Raw genomic sequence first — 18,870 nt, 5'->3', positions numbered from 1 at the left:
GCCTCTTCCCCTCTGTGATATTAAACTGGATTCTGATTCAAATGGCCCCTCATTCCTATGGATAGGTATTATGTGCATTAGCTGATTAGAACTAGTCTGAAATTAAAGCAGAGTTCTTGGAATCAATAATCTGAGTGATTCATATTTTCTCCAAACTGATTTAATGAAAAGGTTTCAACAACTGAAGCATGTCTTAGGTTGCAAACAAATAAGAGTTACTGGGTATTTGCTCGTTCAGGACTGCATGCACAAGTATTTTGCCAAGTGGGCATATTTCCAGACTAAAAGTTACATTTATAACATTATGAAGGTAATGCACAGTATATGTATTAAAGTTTTATGTCTATGTGGCAAACCAGCAGACTCAATAAGTTTATTTTAAAAGCACTAGGTGCTGACATTCACCAGCTTTCAATAAAGGCTCCTATTCCCACATTGTGGGATCTTGCCTTGGTCAATTTACTGGCAGTAGCTTAGGAGTAACATTCAAATAAAGGACAATTCCATAAATCTAAAACAAAATCTGTCCTAACCTTATTAATTGTCTAATGGAAACTGACACTGGTGTTCCTGAGAAAGCTAAATATCTCTGTTATGGGTATTGGACATTGAACATTTAAATCAGAAAATATTTTGGCATCCAACAAGTCTTTTTAAAAAAAAATAGAATTTGCAAATAAAGAACTGTTACTTCCCATAGTGTTTCCAAGGCTTTTCCCATCCCTGTTTCTTAGCTTTTTTGAGATACTGACCGTGAGGTTAGAGTCTGATGACGGAAATATCCAACATTTGGTTGCTATCAGAGGTTAGTCCCAATGAAGCAAGGTGATAGAATTGAATGTACCAGGACTCATGGTGACCTAATGTATAAAATGCAATACCTTTGATGTTTCTCAAAACTAATCACTCTAGGTTTCCACATGATGCATGGGTGCCACAAACAGAATGAATCAAAAGGGAATTGGAAGGTGTTTGGGAACATATAATTGTAAATGGGACAATTTGGATTGCTCCACTGGGAGATGGCATAGATCGGTTGAAACTGTGGCACAGCAAGTATAATTTTCATAGTATGGAGATGGGGAAAAATCTCAATGGTCAGACGTATGGTAACAAATAGCTTGATGATCCCGTAGCAGCTCTAGATTCCAGTAACTTTGAGTGAATAAGGAGCAATGGGCAAGGATATTCCCCACAGTTGAACACCCTGTCTAAGCTCACTGATTTTATCTGTGAGGTTGGAGTCTGATGACAGAAGTACACAAAATGCACATTGACAAAGTTGCTGTTAGAGATGATAAGGCTCCCTGCACCCATGGAATAAAGGGCAAACAGAAAGAATAATTTCTTGCACATCATGTTTAGTGATATAATTTAATTATAGTTTCATTGCCTCACATTATCTAATTAACATTACTGAATTCTAACAAAGCCCCAGAAATTAACTATGACCCTGACTAGTCTCCTCAGTTGTCTCTACAAATATCTCATTTGAGGAGCTCTGTTCCAACTCCTACTTGAAACTGTTGTTAAAAATACTCTTTCTGGTTATCTGAAAATAAACACTTCTCCATAAAATGTTTTTCTTCAGCATCAAGACATTAACAAAAGAGGGAACTGCTACAGAATAAATCATACTTTGACTCACAGCATCAATGAAGTACTTTTCTAGATTTTAACAAGCATTCTGTCTTTAGGATTGTAGTACCAATTTCATAACGGTATTTGTCTGTTCCCATCGCTGCATCTTTGCATTTTCATTTCTTCTCCTTTTTGCTCACTCCCACCCATTACTACCAATACTGCACCCTCTCTCACCAAAAGACTTTCAGATGCTTTCAGATTTTTGAAAGGGGAGTAATGCTGTACTTACATGTTAAACTACTCATTATAGAAGCATTTAAACTGAGGTCATAATTTTAGGCAAGATCCAAAAATAAGTAAGGATTACAATTATGTAATGTAGAGACTATGAAATGGAGTTTCTCCTGAATGGTTTAGTTAATTGCTCTTGTAAAAAAAATTGTTTGCAAGTGTTCTACTTCAAAAGATGTTAGTGAATTTGGGTTGAGTGCAAAAATGTAGTTCTTCCATTCTCTGTTCCCCAGCTTCAAGAGACAGGAAATTGTGATTTTTGGTTTTGTTTTTGCCCCTTCTTGGGGCCTCTTAACAGCAGACGTTCTCTGCTATAAGATGGAAAAGACAATCTGCAGCAAGGTCTGCTCTACAATCTTAAATACTGATCAGCCAGAAATTCTCAGCGCCAACTGGGAAACACAACTAATGAGCATTTTAATTTGCTATTCTGTGATGGTATCAAAGCACAGAGATGATGTAATTGCATTTAATTTTGGCTTTCTTTCAGTTAGTTGATCTGATTTTCAATATCCTTTGGCTGTGTTAATACTTACTACAAAGTGTTTAGGACAGTTTTTCTTACTAGACTAGGTGAGAAAGCTGTTTCAGCCTTACTCAAAAAGGGAACCATGTGTATGATTGATCAAGCCCAGGAGCATCTGAATGAGGGTCAGGTCCTGATGATGTACCTGGTTGGGCACTGAAAAACTGTGCCAACCAACTGGTGGGAGTGTTCAAGGACTTCTTCAATCTCTCACTGCTGCAGTCAGAGGTTCCCATCTGCTCTAAAAGGGTGACAATCAGGACAGTGCCTAAGAAGAGCAGGGCGAGCTGCCTCAACAACAATCGCCCCATTGTACTCACATCTATGTATGATGTGCTTTGAGAGGTTGGTCATGACCAGAATTAACTCCTGCCTAAGCAAAGACCCTGCTCCCGCTACAATTTGCCAATTGCCACAATAGGTCTACAGCGGATACAATCTCACTGGCTCTCCACTCGGCCTTGAATTACCTGAAGAATAGCAATATCTACATCTGGCTGCTGTTTATTGATTGTAGCTCAGTGTTCAACACCATCATACTCTCAGTGCAAATCAACAAGCTCCAAATCCTGGGTGTTTGTACCTTCCTCCGCAACTGGATCCTTGACTTCCTCTTTGAGAGACCACGGTCAGTGCAGATTGAAAATAGCATCTCCTCCTCACTGTCAATCAGCATTGGCGCACCTTGAGGATGTGCACTTAGCCCACGGCTCTACTGCCCGTACCCCCAAAACTATGTGGATAGGCACAGGTCAAATGTCATTCATAAATTTGCTGATGATACAACTATTGCTGGCAGTATTTCAGATGGTGACGAGAAGGCGTACAGGTGTGAGATGGATCAGCTGGTTGAGTGGTGTCACAAAAACAACTTTGCACTCAATGTCAAGTAAGACCAAGGAATTGATTATGGATTTACGGAGGGGAAAGTCAAGGGAGCACACACTGGTCCTCATTGAGGTGATCTACAGTGGAAAGGGTCAACAGTTTCAAGTTCCTGGGTGTCAACATCTCTGAAGATCTACTCTGAACCCAACATATTGATGCAATTACACATGGCACAACAGCACCTATATTTCATTAGGAGTTTGAGGAGACTTAGTATGTTGCCAAAGATTCTAGCAGATTTCTATAGATGTACAGTGGAGAGCATTCTAACTTGTTGCATCACTGTCTGGCGTGGAGCAGCCATTGCCCAGGATCAGAAAAAGCTGCAGGAAGTTACACGCTCAGCTAGCTTCATCATGGCCACCACCCTCCGCAGCATTGAGGACATCTTCAAAAGTCGATGCTTCAAAAAGGTGGCATCCATCATTAAGGACCCCCATTACTCTTTGTATTGCTACCATCAAGGAGAAGGTACAGGAGTCTAAAGATGCACACTCAAAACTTTAGGAACAACTTTCTCCCCTCTGCTATCAGATTTCTGATAAGGACAATGAACCCATGTACTCTACCTTATTACTTTTTTCTTTTTCTGCTCTCTTTTTGCACAACTGATTTAATTTAAATTTGTTACAGATATTTCTTATTGTAATGTAATGTTTTTATTACTATGTATTGCTATGTACTGCTGCTGCAAACCAACAAATTTCACATCATATGCAAGTGATATTAAACCTGATTCTGATTCTGAGTAGGGTCCATCACAGTGATTATGGCTTAGTAGTAATCCCATAGATATTTCTCTGCTCTCACAAGGTATAAATTCAATTTTACCTAATGGCCACACTTTCATTCATGCACAACATTTACAGTGTTACTGCCCCTGGCCGCTCACCTGTCTACCATATTATGACTGCTATTCCCTAACAGGGTACTAATGTTGATTACTTTTAAAGCAAATACTATAAATTGCAAGCTAGTAAATTTATGGCTTCGATCTCTAATCTTCTGTCACTGGCAGAAACTAAGCAAAAGATGTTGATACCTGCTCTTTCTGACCATGTTGTATTTGGAATACGTTGGATGCTGTAAAAAACACAAATGGATAAATTGAACAAGTCTTCAGAATCAATTATTGTTGATTTTGTTTACAATCAAATCTGTTTAACTTTCTTTTAATTTAACTGATACGATAGGGTCTTTTAAGAGACTCCTGGATATGTACATGGAGCATAGAAAAATAGAGGGCTATGGGTAACCTTAGGTAATTTCTAAAATAAGTACATGTTTGGCACAGCATTGTGGGCTGAAGGGCCTGTATTGTGCTGTAGTTTTTCTATGTTTCTAGGTTTCTAACTGTAGACAGTAACTGACCTAACAGTATTAGTGATGCTACCTGTAATTCCCCTCAAACACATCTGCTGACAACGACTGAAGAAATGTAGGTCCCCTTCCATTACTGATTCAAGGCACAGCAGTAATACAAGTTGCTTCATGAGTAAAATTATGACCCCTGGAAAGTTCTGAAAGTTTTTTGACATTTAAGAAAATATTCAGTTCTGGAGTCTTAAAGCAATAATTGTTTGTGCGTTACCTGTTTGTTTTCAAGGCATTTACCCATTGGCAGCACCAAGTGATGTTTGCATGCTGAGAAAGTACTGAGTATTAAACAGTCTTTCATTTTCTGAGGTCCTTTGAAATGCCAGCAAAAGAAAGCAGTTAAATTGGGTGGATCTCTTCAAATATGTACTTCATCCTGATGCTCCAGAGCCATCAAGAGCAGATAATTTAACCATGGTTTCCTTGCTCCCATGTAACTGATCAAATTGGACCTTGGGAACACACAAAAACTGCTGGAGGAACCCAGCAGGCCAGACAGCATCAATGGAGAGGAACAAATAGTCAATGTTTTGGGTTGAGATCCTTCAGCAGGTCTGGACTGGAAATGAAGGGGGCAGAGGCCAGAAAAAGGTGGTGGGGGAGGGGAAGGAGTACAAGCTGGCAGGCGAGAAGCAGTTAATTGATTTTAAAAAAGCAGTTCATCAGGCACACATTACGACAAAAAAACGCAAAGCAACTTGCTTAAAAACTAAGTAAATACTTTTCAGAGTATTACTTTTATTTAAGTTGGAATAAACTTGCAAAAGAAATAAATTCAATTTATCCATTAAACACACTCTCCCCAATCCACATCAAATCGAGAGATTGTAATTCTGCCTCATAAATTGGTTGTTCAAAACTGATTGCTACCTGCTAAACATTTTTGAACAAATGGCTTGCTTAGCCCATGTGTGATGCTTCAGAGGCAGTAAGATTTCCCCATAGTTGTGCAACCCCATAAAGGAGACTTCACGGTTCTATTCAGTTTCTAATTCCCAGAAAATAAACCTTCATTGTATGGTTTCCACTGAACGCCTTCCCCAGCATAGTCATATTCTTCCAGCATCAGCCATCAGATCACAGGCTTTCTTGTGTTTCGACCAGTGTTTCACCTGACACTCTCTGAAAAAGAGTCAAATAGATAAAGTTACACAGTATCATAATTAATTAGTATTTTGACCAACTGATCTTGAAATTTGTTGACATAGATTTAGGATTCTCTCTTGTGTCTCACATGGCTGGATTTGGATATGAGGTCAAATGTGATTACTAGCAAGAATTCTGAGAGCACAGAACTCTTCATTATTCATCAAATAAAAACACGCTCATCATCCTTATACTACGTCCCTAAAAGCACATAGTCATCAGCCTCAAAACCTGACATAACCTACACACACACACACACACACACACACACACACACACACACACACACACACACACACACACACACACACACACACACACACACACACACACACACACACACACACACACACACCTACCTACCTACCTACCTACCTACCTACCTACCTACCAGCAAATCATGGACCTAGAAACACATCTATTCAAAAACACTGAAGAAGTGCCACTAGAAGATTCCAGGTGGTTTCTATTGATGTCACTGAAGCAGAGTTTTTATTGTGCTCTCTCTTGTAATATTTGTGGATTTACTTTGTGGGGTGTTTCATAGCACCTATTGCCATGCATCAACAAATGATTACTGTTCAAGTGTGGAACCAGATCTTAAAGTCACAGTAAATTTATTATCAAAGTATTTATGTTACCATATACTACTTTGAGATAATTTTTCTTACAGACATTTACAGAAAAGTAAAGAATTTATGAAAAACTCTCCATAAATAAACACTGACAAAATTATGCAAATTTTAAAAATCTATTTAATACTGAGAACATGATTTGAAGAGTTGGGAAATCTGTTCAGAGTTGAGATGAGTGAAGTTAACCACGCTGGTTCACCATTAAAACACAGCCCTGTCAGAATTTGTTTCCAACTTTCCTTTATCTGCCTGATCTATTTCCTCAACTGGACAGTGTGCAGTTATCCAGATTTACTGAGTTTGACCTCAAATGCCTTGGAAGTTTGTTGACATGAAGTCCCAATATGGAGAAACTAGCCAAAGTTCTAAGATCGGGAGTGAGTCAGCAAAGCCCTAGATCTTACCCTTTAACCAAAGCTAAATTGTCAAAAAAAAGCCACAGCTGCACTACAGAAATACTTCACTGCTGCAACATGCACACCTTAGGAGACATTTCCTACTCACTCTTCTTTATATCCTGAAGATGCAGTAGTAAGAAATCATCACTTGTCTGAGCAAACAGAAGAGTGACTGAGGAAATGATCCATTCCCAGCATCTTTCATGGCCAGAGGAGTATGTGTTATATTTCTTTGTTCTGAATTCTCCAGAGTCTGTGACCAGTGATAGATCAGAATTCAGTAGTGAGTGTTGGACCACTAATCTGTCCTTTCAGATCTCGCCACATACACATCTCTCTCATCAACATTTTCTCTTTAATATTCTGTTCTCTTATCTTTGCAGAACTGAGGGGACCCACTAACTTCTCCATGCCACTGAAGATGATGACATTTGTAATGAAGACAGGAAGTACACTGCAAAGTTGTATTTGATGGTGTCACATACCAACATTAACAACTCACAGAACAGAAGCTTATTTAGAGGTGCATAAGGATTCAAAGAGTAGAAGCAGGGATCGTTGTTCATGCTTGCTTAGGCATTCAATATGATCCTTCACATCAGTGCCATCTCTCTGTACCAGGTACACTCTAGCTGGCTCAGCCAGGCTACAAGGCCGGGAAAAGTAATAGATCAGCTCTCCACAAGGCAAAGCTACATGATTTCCATTAGAATGATCAAATGAGAATTAATATGCTGAATGAGAGAATAAATTTGAGTGTAACTGTGCATTTAAACATCTGGTCAAGATTGCGCTGAGCTGAGGTCTCTGTTGTGGTCACGGCTCAGACTTAGCTGTTGTTTTAAGTTGTATTTTAGGCTTGTAGGGATGAGTTTGGGGACAGAAAGGGGATTTACGAGTCAGGTTAGGGATTAGGGACAGGGATGTGGGGGAGGTAGAGGTCAAGCGGTAATCTAGGCCTCTGCTCCATGCTTTGCATTTGAAGGCCAGTGGTGAGAATGTGTGACAAAGGACATTCATGAACAGATGTTGGCTGGCAGACCAGGGAGGAGGAGGCCTGATGCCTCCCCTCCCCATCAGTAAGTTGTCAACGGATTAGAATTGCATGTGGACAAGAGGCACGAGGGCCGGTGATCTACTAGGTTTCTGGATTGGTAAGACTGAAGTTTGAGGCCTAGTGTACAGAGTCCCGTCATCAGTGAGTCTGGAGTTTGGTTCCTCATTCACTGAAATCGGCGAGTACTGGGTCAATACTGAAGATTGAAGCCTGAAGGTCAATGGAAATCAAGGCTTGATGGTCAGAGTCCTGAGTCTGAGATCTCTGTGAGCCCCCTGGGGAAGCTGAAGGCTCAATGTCTGAGAGTCTGAGTCCGCTGAAGGCTGGTGACATTTTGACCTGGATTAAAGCACTGTGTATGCACATGGGTAGGAGGAATGGGACTTGTTTTGCTGTTGCTTGTTATGTTCTGTTTTGTTTTGTTATGTTCTTTGTTGCTCTGCGAGCATTATGGGCAAACTAAGATGGCACTGGAATGTGTGGCGATACTTGTGGACAGCCCCCTGTACATCATTGGTTATGTTGGTTGTTAATGTAAACAACTTATTTTACTGTATATTTAGATGTACAATTGATAAATAAAACTAAATCTAAATAATTCATCACTTTTATAAAATTGCAGTAGCTGATCTTTACTATACTATATTGAGGAGGTGAGATGGCAGTGACCATTTTGAATCAGCATTCTCAGTGTCCACTAATAGAGCTATAGCTGAGTTTGGGTAGAAAGCAAAGTAACAACTGCCACGGGCCAAGCATCATAAAGGAATCACACAAATTCCCCAAAAATACAGCATTGCCTATGAGAAATTTCCTTTCAGCATCTGGATAACCTGGTAGGGAAGTCCTGCCTTTCCTTAACCATATTTCTATGATTGTAATAATATAGTTAATTTTTTTTGAGGATTTCTGCCTTCCAGCAAGTTCCTGATGTTACCAAATTTCAGGTAAACACCAACAGTTTAACTGCTGTCATCAACACTGCATCTTACCCCCTTAAAAATAACATCAATTGATTTAAAAGTTCTGGCTGTACCTGATAAATAGGTGTCTTTCTAAGGAAATGTTTATGCTTTTAAATGTTCAAAAGTTCAAGATAAATTCATTATCGAAGTACATATATGTCACCATATACCACCCTGAGATTAATTTTCTTGTGGACATTCACAGTAACACAAGAAAATAAAAAAAAAGATGCCAATAACTTGCATTCCACCGAAGTTATACCAGCAAGCCTGTGGTTATTCATTTTATTCCTTCCTTTTTATACCGTGGTATATTAGTAGCTCCCACCCCCCCAATCACCTAACATCACTTTGGTAGCTATAAATAATTGTAAGTTAAACAATGAGCCCTGCAATTTCCTCCTTGTTTCTTTGAAACAGCTGGGTTTATGTTTCATTCAGGTCTGTTTACTTATCCACTTTCAAAATGCCAGGACTTAATGCTTCCCCTTTTACTGTTTATCCCAATCTATATTTGACACTCGTCCTCCTGAAAAATACACAAGTATTTTGTTCTTCTTTTACAGAGAATGTAGTGTATTCATTCTGAATTCTACTCATTTGCTCCTCAACATATAGCTTAATTTTTTGATCTCCAAAAAGTCCTTTTTTTAGTTGCCCTTTTGTTCTTTACATTAAAGGTATCGGTAAGATCTTTCATAGTTTAATACTCAGATTTTTTTCATACACATTACCTTCATAATTTTTCTTTAATTTCCTTCCTAAATCTTCTACTCTCTCAATTTTCTATTAAGCACCTGACACAAGCTTCCTGTTTTTATCTTGAACTTCCCTCTTATGGTACCTAACATTAGGGATGACCTAAATCCGGTATGAACTGAAAACTATGAAATAAAGGCATGCATCAGTGCAGTCCACTTTTGAATGCTGCATGAAGTACATAGTTTTGTTGTAACTGATGATACACTGATTCAAAGAAAAAAAATTGCATTCTATATACAACATTGAACAACATGTTACAGTTTTAGCCCTCGCATGTGCACACACACACACACTCCCTTCTGAAATACACATGCTCAAATCAACAACATCCCCCAATATACGTACATATATAAGCCTCTTTTTACCTTCAAGTTTACAATTGAAAAAGTAAACTATGGCAGATGTCAACATAATTTTAATATTGCATTAAGTAAGCGGAATGTATTTTTTTACAATAAACCACGGATAAAACTGCAGAGGAGGTACAACTTTTAGCAGGAAGCAGCATCACACTTTGAATTGTTGATTTCCTTATAAGGATTGGCTCTGTAAGCAAAGAATTCTATTCTTGCAGAGATACCTCAATTTGACTCTCTTACCTTGAACAGTACCGTTCAACCTGGCAGCGTGAGCACCGCTTTGCTGCTTCTGCTCCACAAAATCCACATTTTGGATGGTCTGGAATTAGATTCTCCATCACATCAAGATTGTAAGTCTCGGCCAATCTGTGCATCAAAAGAGGCAGTGCTGCTGATATTCATTATGTATCAATTTGTGATTCTGTGTCACTTTCAAAACCACAGTTGAACACCTCGATAGTGACACTGACAAATGTGGCAATGCGTTTTAAAGTTGCACTCCCTCCGACTTCTCTGGCTCCAATTTTGTGTGATTTTGCATTGATCAGAAAATATCACATTCTGTTGGGATCATATGGAAAGGGCATACCACTTATTTACTGATTGCAATCTCCGAATCATTGGCTGTTATCTGTGAATATTAGTACATGAAAGAATTGCAATCTACAAAAAGGAATTTTCCTAGGATGTAAAATAGTTATTGTATTTTAATTTCATTTTTTTGGGCCAATGCGTCAGTGTACCCTGAATTAAAGGGATTAAAATGTTTTCACTCTGATGTGCAGAATTGTTATATTTCTTATAAATTTACTTTCTTATGCTTGATTCTATTTTTTATATAATCACCTATATACATCCAATTGTTCAGTGAGCTTTCCACTGGTTACAGTTACCTCTGTATTTTTCTGGAAAATTCTTGGAATTTAGTGGTGAATGTCATATTACTTGCATCTGGCTACCCTATTGTTTAATTGTTATCAGTGGAAATTCTGTTATCAGTAGTCTAGTATAAGAAGACCATATTATTTTTACTCTTTCTCTTTTCTTTGTTCCCTCTGCTATGCTTTTTATTCCCTCTTCTTCTTTAGTCTTGCAACACATAATAAAATGATCATCAGCAATAACTTTTGGTTCACAATAGCATCAGAATGCAGATGGTGGTTATTAAGATCCTGGCAACAGAGTTTTGTAGTCCCTGACCAGCAATAGTGGGTATGAACCTAAACTCCATTCTGTCTCTAATGTTGTACTGTTTGCACAAGCGACACCAGAGTAGTTAGTGAAGGCTCAAGCTTTTTAGTAGGATTTTCCCTTGAAACACTCTGAAGTACGCACTGGTGGGCCCAGTAGAAGGTGCTTCAGTCTGTCAACATTATGCTCAAACTGGGACTAACAAGGGTAGACATACAGGTTCTCAAACCTGTTGTAATCACTCCTAGAGACCTTCCCTAATGTAATCAATGATCTCAAGTTCACTTTCCCACCTGATCAAACAAACTATCCAACATGAAATTGAATCTTATATTGCTTCAACTGAACTAGATAAGCTTGTTTCTTGAAGGCGTGGGTGTCTAAAATACATGTTCCAGTGCTGGCACTTTTCCCCCGGTTAATACATAATGACTTAAATGAAAATATGTTTGAAGATCATATGTCAAACTTCAATCAAAAGAATAAATTATCTCTCTGTATGTAGTTGTATCACCTCTAGAGATGTGAACGAATGGGTTGAGTAAACCAGCATTGTTATGTAGCAGATGTATTTTAAATCAAAAATGGAAAACAAATAAAATTATGGCTGCTGGAATCTAGAACACAATCAGAAACTCCATAAGAACTCGGCCAGTCAAGCAGCCACGTGTGGAAAGAGAAGCCAAAGAAGGTCTGTCCATTGTTAACTGGTTTCTCTTCCCATGGATGCTGATTCATTGGCTAAGTTCTTCCAGCACTTTTTTTGTATTCTAAACCAACTTTTTTTAATAATATGGTACTGATTTGAAAATATACTTGTCTGTATTCCATTTGTTTCCATAATTAAACACTTGCAGTTCATTGTTTAGTTCTTATCAAGAACATCCCCAAGTTAATGATAGCTTTGGGTAATTCCAGTCTTTATGTGTATATAACCATACCCTGCTACAAGTCTGGAAGTGAGACAATAAGCTGCCAATCATACCTACGTGCCTGTTCAAGCAAGTCCTGCTCAGATGGGTTAAATGCAGTCTTCACTAGGTGCTTGGCAATAGCTTTCCATTTGTTCGAGTTCTCTCTGATGATTCTATCCCTAATATCAGGGATCTAGCAGCAGAAAGGAGAAAGAGACAAATGTAAAACCCAGGCATCCTATCAAATTAAATAGCACAAATATTGATCCACAGCAGTAATCCATACATATCTTACAGCACCAATTCATAGATCATTCAATTCACTCTGACAAGCAATATGCATTCTACTCATTTTAAAATTCAGCTAAATAAATATTACACAGTTTACATGGATGCTTCACAAAACGGTACTCCAAGGATCTTGACAACTTTAGTTGAGGAGGCCTCTTAACTCCTCACTGGAAATAGTACCTTATTTGTACACTTTAGTGTTAATCCAAAATAGCATTGTCATTAAATGAAGTAAAGGTAAACCAAAAATGATTGTCTTCCTTTCCACAAACTCTTTAATATCAAGCTGTTAATCAGTGAGAATGTTTAAAATGATATAACCACAGCTGGCCCTCCTTATCCGCAGGGGATTGGTTCCGGGACCCCCCGCGGATACCAAAAAATGCGGATGCTCAAGTCCCTTATTCAACCCGTGGTCTTTAGGACCCAGCAGAACCCTGGACCTTGTTTATCCTATCTCAGTGCGGTGGACATTATGACCCGGCTGCGCAGCTCTGAATCTGCAGTGTTTATGTTCATGAAAATAATGACGATCACAATTGAAAATAAAGTGGAAGTAATAAAGCGATTGGAAGGAGGTGAAATGCCATCGGTCATTGGAAAAGCGTTAGGCTACAGTCGGTCAATGATTGGAACAATTTTAATGGAGCATGTGTAAGGTCCTGCCCGGATGAAAGCTACAATTATTGCTAAGCAACGCAGTGGTTTAATTATTGAAATACATACGTATCTTAAGTGTTCTATATGCATAGAAAGGTAAAATATATACTATATACTAAGACAAATGTTTGACTAACTGATGCTAAATAATACCGGATGTACCTGTTCCGACTTCAAATCTGACTTAAAGACGGACTCAGGAACGGTACTCATTCATAACCCGGGGACTGCTTGTACTTCAAAATCATATCGCTTCTCGGCCTTTTGGCTAAGATCAAGTGTGTAGTAAAATCATCTCTAGATTACTTATAATACCCAATACAATGTAAATGCTATGAAAATAGTTGTTATACTGTATTGTTTAGGGAATAATGACAAGAAAAAATAGTCTGTACATGCTCAAACAACGAGTGCTGGAGAGAGAACTTCCGAGTTTTCCTGATCCGCAGTTGGTTGAAACCACGCATGCGGAATCCACGGATAAGGAGGGACGACTGTATGTGCAAGCTCAGCAGTAATTTCTTTGCTTCTTTTTCTGCCAATTTCCCCATAATCTAAAATGAATGTTTTTCCACAAAATTATGGTGCTGCAAACCATGGCATATCTTTGGTATTTCATCCAGTGCCATTGATCAAATAGAAATATAATGCGCAGAGCAACACACACAAAATGTTGGAGGAACTCAGCAGGCCATGGAGCATCTAGGAAAAGAGTACAGCAGATGTTTCGGGCCAAAACCTTTCAGTAAGACTGGAGAAAATAAAAGCTAGGGAGTAGATTTAAAAGGTGAGGGGAGGGTCAGGGAGAGAGAAACACGAGGTGATAGGGGAAACCTGGAGGGGGAAGGATGAAGTAAAGAGCTGGAAAGTTGATTGGTGAAAGAGACAGAAGACAGAGACAGAGGAAGAAAAGGGGGGGAGGAGCACTAGAAGGAGGTGATGGGCGGGCAAGGAGATAAGGTGAGTGAGGGAAAAGGGGATGGGAAATGGTGAAGTGGGGAGGGCATTACCAGAAGTTTGAGAAATTGATGTTTGTGCCATCAGGTTGAAGGCTATCTAAACGGAATACAAGGTGTTGTTCCTCCGACCCAAGTGTGGCCTCATCATGACAGCGGAGAAAATCATGGATGGATGTATCAGAATGGGAATTGGAAGTGGGATTAAAATGGGTGGCCACTGGGAGATCTTGTTCCAACTTAGGTTTTGGCCCAAAATGTCGACTGTACTCTTTTCCATTGATGCTGCTTGGCCTGCTGAGTTCCTCCGGCATTTTGTGTGTGTTGCTCAGATTTCCAGCATCTGCAGATGTGAGCAAGTTACTTAAATTATTCCTGATCCATTGTTGGTTATAAGATCATTCTGATCATCATCCTTGGTAAAGCAGAATGGATGAAAATACCTCAGAGACAGAGAGATCCCTATCCTAAGAATTCCTGAAGCTTGAAATTCTAAAGATGTTCTATAACCAAAATAGTTATAGCTAAAACTAAGTTTTTGAACCTTATTTAAGAACTTGTGCTTTGTTGAGTTCCAAATTCTACTTTTAATGTTAGCGGGGAAATCAAGAGGAAAAGGATTATGTCCCAATCAATTCAAGCACAATGGAAACAATTCAGTAAAAAAATTACAAAAGGACATAAAGGACACAGTTCAACTAAATGACAGATAACAGGAATCGGACTTGATATGATTCTCGGTAACAAGGTCCTCAAATAATAAGATGAACAATTTTTTTTATTACAAACATGCTTAGAGATTTATAATTATATCTGGTCTAGAAAGCTCAGAAACAGCAGAAAATGAATGCAAATACCTGTAAATAAAACATAAAATGATAAACACATTATGAACATTCTCCTAGTATAAGAAACTATTTTTTTTCTCTAGGAAGGCTAAGACCATGATCACATGGTATCAGTCAATTTTGGCCTCCAGTTTGAAACTACCACACTAACAGTACATAATTGAACAAATTATATATACATTATATGGGACTATAATTAACACTGGGAATCCTTAGGGTGGGTGTTACCTGTTCTAATGTTGGGTGTCATGTGAATAGAGCACATGAAATCCACATGGCATGAGTAGACTATAATATATCTGCATAGGTTATGTAATAGAAGCATTTTCCTGGATCCCATTACTAATGAATGGGAGAAAATGTTGCAAGTTAGTGTTTTAAATTCAATAGAAAAGCTATTTTAACCAAGTCAGTATAGATAAAGAGATCTTATATTACAAAATTTAGACTGATTAGAAAACTCAGTTTTAAACTTGGATTCAACAATTTTATCTCCATAAGATTGATGCCATAGGTGTCATTTATGGATTTAGTCTATTCAAAAGCTGTTGCATTTCTAGCACATTTTATGGTGGTGATTGTGAATTTATCCATAATTATAGCCTAACACCAAACCTGTTCTAGGATGAGATTTTTCTTTGGTAGAGGAGGATCAACCATGGCAAGATGGCCTAGAAAGCGTTGTAGTTCCACCAGATTGGGTAACTGGTCAATGAGAACTTCAGTCAGGTAGCCTTGAAGCTGATGAACAGAAAATATTGTTGCAGAATACTTAATACAAGTCCTGGAATTAAACTAAAATAACTTGAGCCATTTAATACTACTGAAACCGTATAATATTAAGGATGTGCTCTCAAAATTAAGTATTTTGATTTAGTCTCAACGAACATTAAGGATGATATAAATTATATATAAACTACTGGCTGTGATGATTCACCATGTGCAATTTTCCACCTGAATGGAAAACTTATGATACTTAAGTTCCTGTAGAAGGAACAAAAAGAAGACAGCTGAAAAAAATCTTAAAGTTCTTATTTTTAATTTTAATTAAATATTTTATTTATAATATACAATAAAATTCAGATTAATTTATTTATCACATGTTAATAGAACAACACAAGCAATAACAACAACAGACTTTGGTCTGTCCCTAAATCCTTACCAGACCCCGACTCCACTCTCTGTCCCCAAACCATCCCTACAACCTAAAAAATAACTAAATATGGGCCACAAACTTTTCACAAAAATAATTAGAAGATAAAATTCATATTCTTACAATGCCCAAACTGTTCTACCTCCAAGACAAGAAACGTTCATAGAACAGTCATATAGTAATACTCATAGAGTAATACTATAAGGATGCAGGCCCCGAGGCCCACTTGGCCATCAAACATACATATATTTACATTAATCCCACTTCTTTTCCCTATATTCCCATCAATAGCCTCCCTGCTAATGTTAAACCTTTTAAGAAGGGAACAAGGGAAAATCTTGGAAACTATAGACACGAGTCTCACATCAGTTGTAGGGAAATTGCTGGAGAAAATTCTTAAGGATAGGATATATGAGCATTTGGAAATCCATGGCCTGGTTAGGAAGAACTAGCATAGCTTTGGGCGGAGCAAATCGTGCCCTACCAACTTCATTGACAAGGTGATGGCAGAGATGGGTGAAGGTAGAGCTGTGGATGTTGTCTACATGGACTTTAGTAAGGGGTTTTGACAAAGTTCCTCATGGGAGGCTAATCCAGAAGATTAGAATACATGGGGTTTGCATCAAATTGGCTGCTTGGATTCCGAACAGGCTTGCGCATAGAAGACAGAGGGTAGTGGTTGAAGGAACTTATTTGAGTTACAGATCTGTAATTAGTAGTGCTCTGCAGGGATCTGTGCTGGGACCTCTGCTGTTTGTGATGACCTGGATGAAAATGTAGATGGGTGGGTTGGTAAGTTTGCAGATGATACCACAATTGGTGGAGTTATGGATAGTGTAGAAGACAGGCAAAAAATACAGCGTGATATAGATCAGTTGCAGATATGGGCAGAGAAATGGCAGATAGAATTTAACCCAGATAAATCTGAGGAGTTGACCCTTGGTAGGGCAAATGCAAGGAGACAGTACACTGTTAAGGGCAAGAACCTCAATAGTGCTGCTGAGCAGATAGATCTTGGGGTTCAAGTTCATAGCTCCTTGAAAGTGGCTGTACAGGTCAATAGGGTGGTTAAGAAAACTTATGGATAATCGCTTTTATTAGTCGAGGCACTGAGTTCAAAAGTCAAGAGGTAATGTTGTAACTTTGTAGAACTCAGGTTAGGCCACATCTGGAGAATTGCTTACAGTTCTGATCACCCCACTATAGGAAGGATGTTGAGGCTTTGAAGAGGGTGCAAAAGAGGTTTACCAGGCTGCTTCCTGGTTTAGAGGGTATGTGCTATCATGAGAGGCTGGATAAACTTGGCTATTTTCTCTGGAGTAGTGGAGGCCAAGGGGAGATCTGATAGAGGTTTATAAGATTATGATAGGCAATAAAAGAGTAGACAAGGGTATCTTTTTCCTAGGATAGAAATGTCTAATAGCAGAAGGTGAGAGGGAATGTGTGGGGCAAGTTTTTTTACTCAGAGAGTGGTGGATGCCTGCAATGTGCTTCCTGGTATGGTGATAGAGGCAAATACTTCAAAGGCTTTTAAGATGAGGAAGATGGAAGGATATAGACATTATGTAGGTAGGAGAGATCAGTTTTGTTTTTAAAAATTTTTTACTTCTTAGCTAATTCGGCACAACATTGTGGGCCTCTTCCTATGCTGTATTGTTCTATGTTCTAAGTTCTATGTACCCCTCCCCCTAGATACTAACATTCACCTACACATTCAGACCATTTTACAGTGGCTATTTAGTTTGTCCACTAGCATGTCTTTGGGATGTGAGACAAAACAGGAGCATAAAAAAGAACCCATCCAGTCATAGAAGATTGTGTAAATGACAAAAGGATAGCAACCATGCAGCTGAAAATTCTGCAGGCAGGTTTTGGACACAACCAGAGAAAAACTTGAGATAAATAACAAATAATGCTTTTATTTTGGTGGTGTCACTTGTAGAATTCTCAATAATACATCCCCACTTCCTGAACTTCTGCAAGATAAGCAACAACTTTGCTTCATGTCTCTGTAGGTCCAGGAGTCACAGAGTGACTTGAACCAAACCACAATTATAAAATTTGATACTGTATAGGACCAAGTGACGAAGCAAAGCACTCATGCCAATACACAGTAACATTGTTTTTTTCATTATAAGACATCATCTACCCTTGAAAGTCATATAACCATACCATTAATGAAGGTCCATTGATGTTTACATATTAAAGAACACAAAGGATATTGGGTTAGTTTAAGAAAGTAGTGCTAACTTCAAAGATCCACCATTATCCTATTACATGGAGAGCAGGCAAATGGCTTTCCCCTGCCTCCGTTTGTTGTGTTCTTACCATACATTTATATGAGCTGTAAACACCCATACCAAGCTTAAAAACTTAAAAAAGAGAAGTCTACAATGTAATGCAAAAGGTAATAAATATTAAGTGAATAATGGTAAGTTCACACATTTATCATTATGTCTCACAGAAGTTATGCTGACGACAGCAAGTGAACAGTACACAACAAGTTAGACAGAGTTTCCTTCTGAAATGAGAACATAGAACATAGAACAGTACAGCACAGTACAGGCCCTTTGGCCCACAATGTTGAGCCGACCCTCAAACCCTGCCTCCCATATAACCCCCCCACCTTAAATTCCTCCATATATCTGTCAGGAAACTGCCAGGAAATGCAAACTTCTAGTTCCTACAGAGTAAATTAGAGTCACAGAGTAATCCAGCAGAGAAACAGGCCCTTCGGCTCAGCAATGCTGACCATCGTGCTCACCAAGCTAGAGCCATTTGTCTGCATTTCACTCATATCCCTCTAAACCTCTCTCATCCTATAGGTGAAGGAGCACACAATCAAAATCCTCCTCAATCCCTCAAAGCT

The 18,870-nt window shown here is 38.6% G+C and overlaps 1 protein-coding gene across 3 annotated transcripts in view; it reads right to left on the bottom strand.

Annotated features, from left to right (window-relative positions):
* Positions 1-5,368: 5,368 nt before the first annotated feature.
* zmynd10 (zinc finger, MYND-type containing 10) overlaps positions 5,369-18,870 on the bottom strand; it is a 66,934-nt gene continuing 53,432 nt past the window's right edge. For 2 of the 3 annotated variants that reach the window (XM_073072478.1, XM_073072480.1), the window contains 4 exons: positions 15,464-15,589; positions 12,165-12,286; positions 10,229-10,354; positions 5,369-5,788 (listed from right to left, as the gene is read on the bottom strand). In XM_073072478.1, coding sequence (XP_072928579.1) covers positions 5,716-5,788; positions 10,229-10,354; positions 12,165-12,286; positions 15,464-15,589 — 447 coding nt within the window. In that variant the 3' untranslated portion in view covers positions 5,369-5,715. The remainder of the gene's footprint in view (positions 5,789-10,228; positions 10,355-12,164; positions 12,287-15,463; positions 15,590-18,870) is intronic. The other variant, XM_073072479.1, reaches the window with a different exon arrangement.

Source organism: Hemitrygon akajei, chromosome 19, assembly GCF_048418815.1.
Source record: "Hemitrygon akajei chromosome 19, sHemAka1.3, whole genome shotgun sequence".
Taxonomy (NCBI): domain Eukaryota; kingdom Metazoa; phylum Chordata; class Chondrichthyes; order Myliobatiformes; family Dasyatidae; genus Hemitrygon; species Hemitrygon akajei.
Note: the sequence above shows the minus strand (reverse complement) of the source record. Positions and strands in the feature narration are given on the sequence as shown.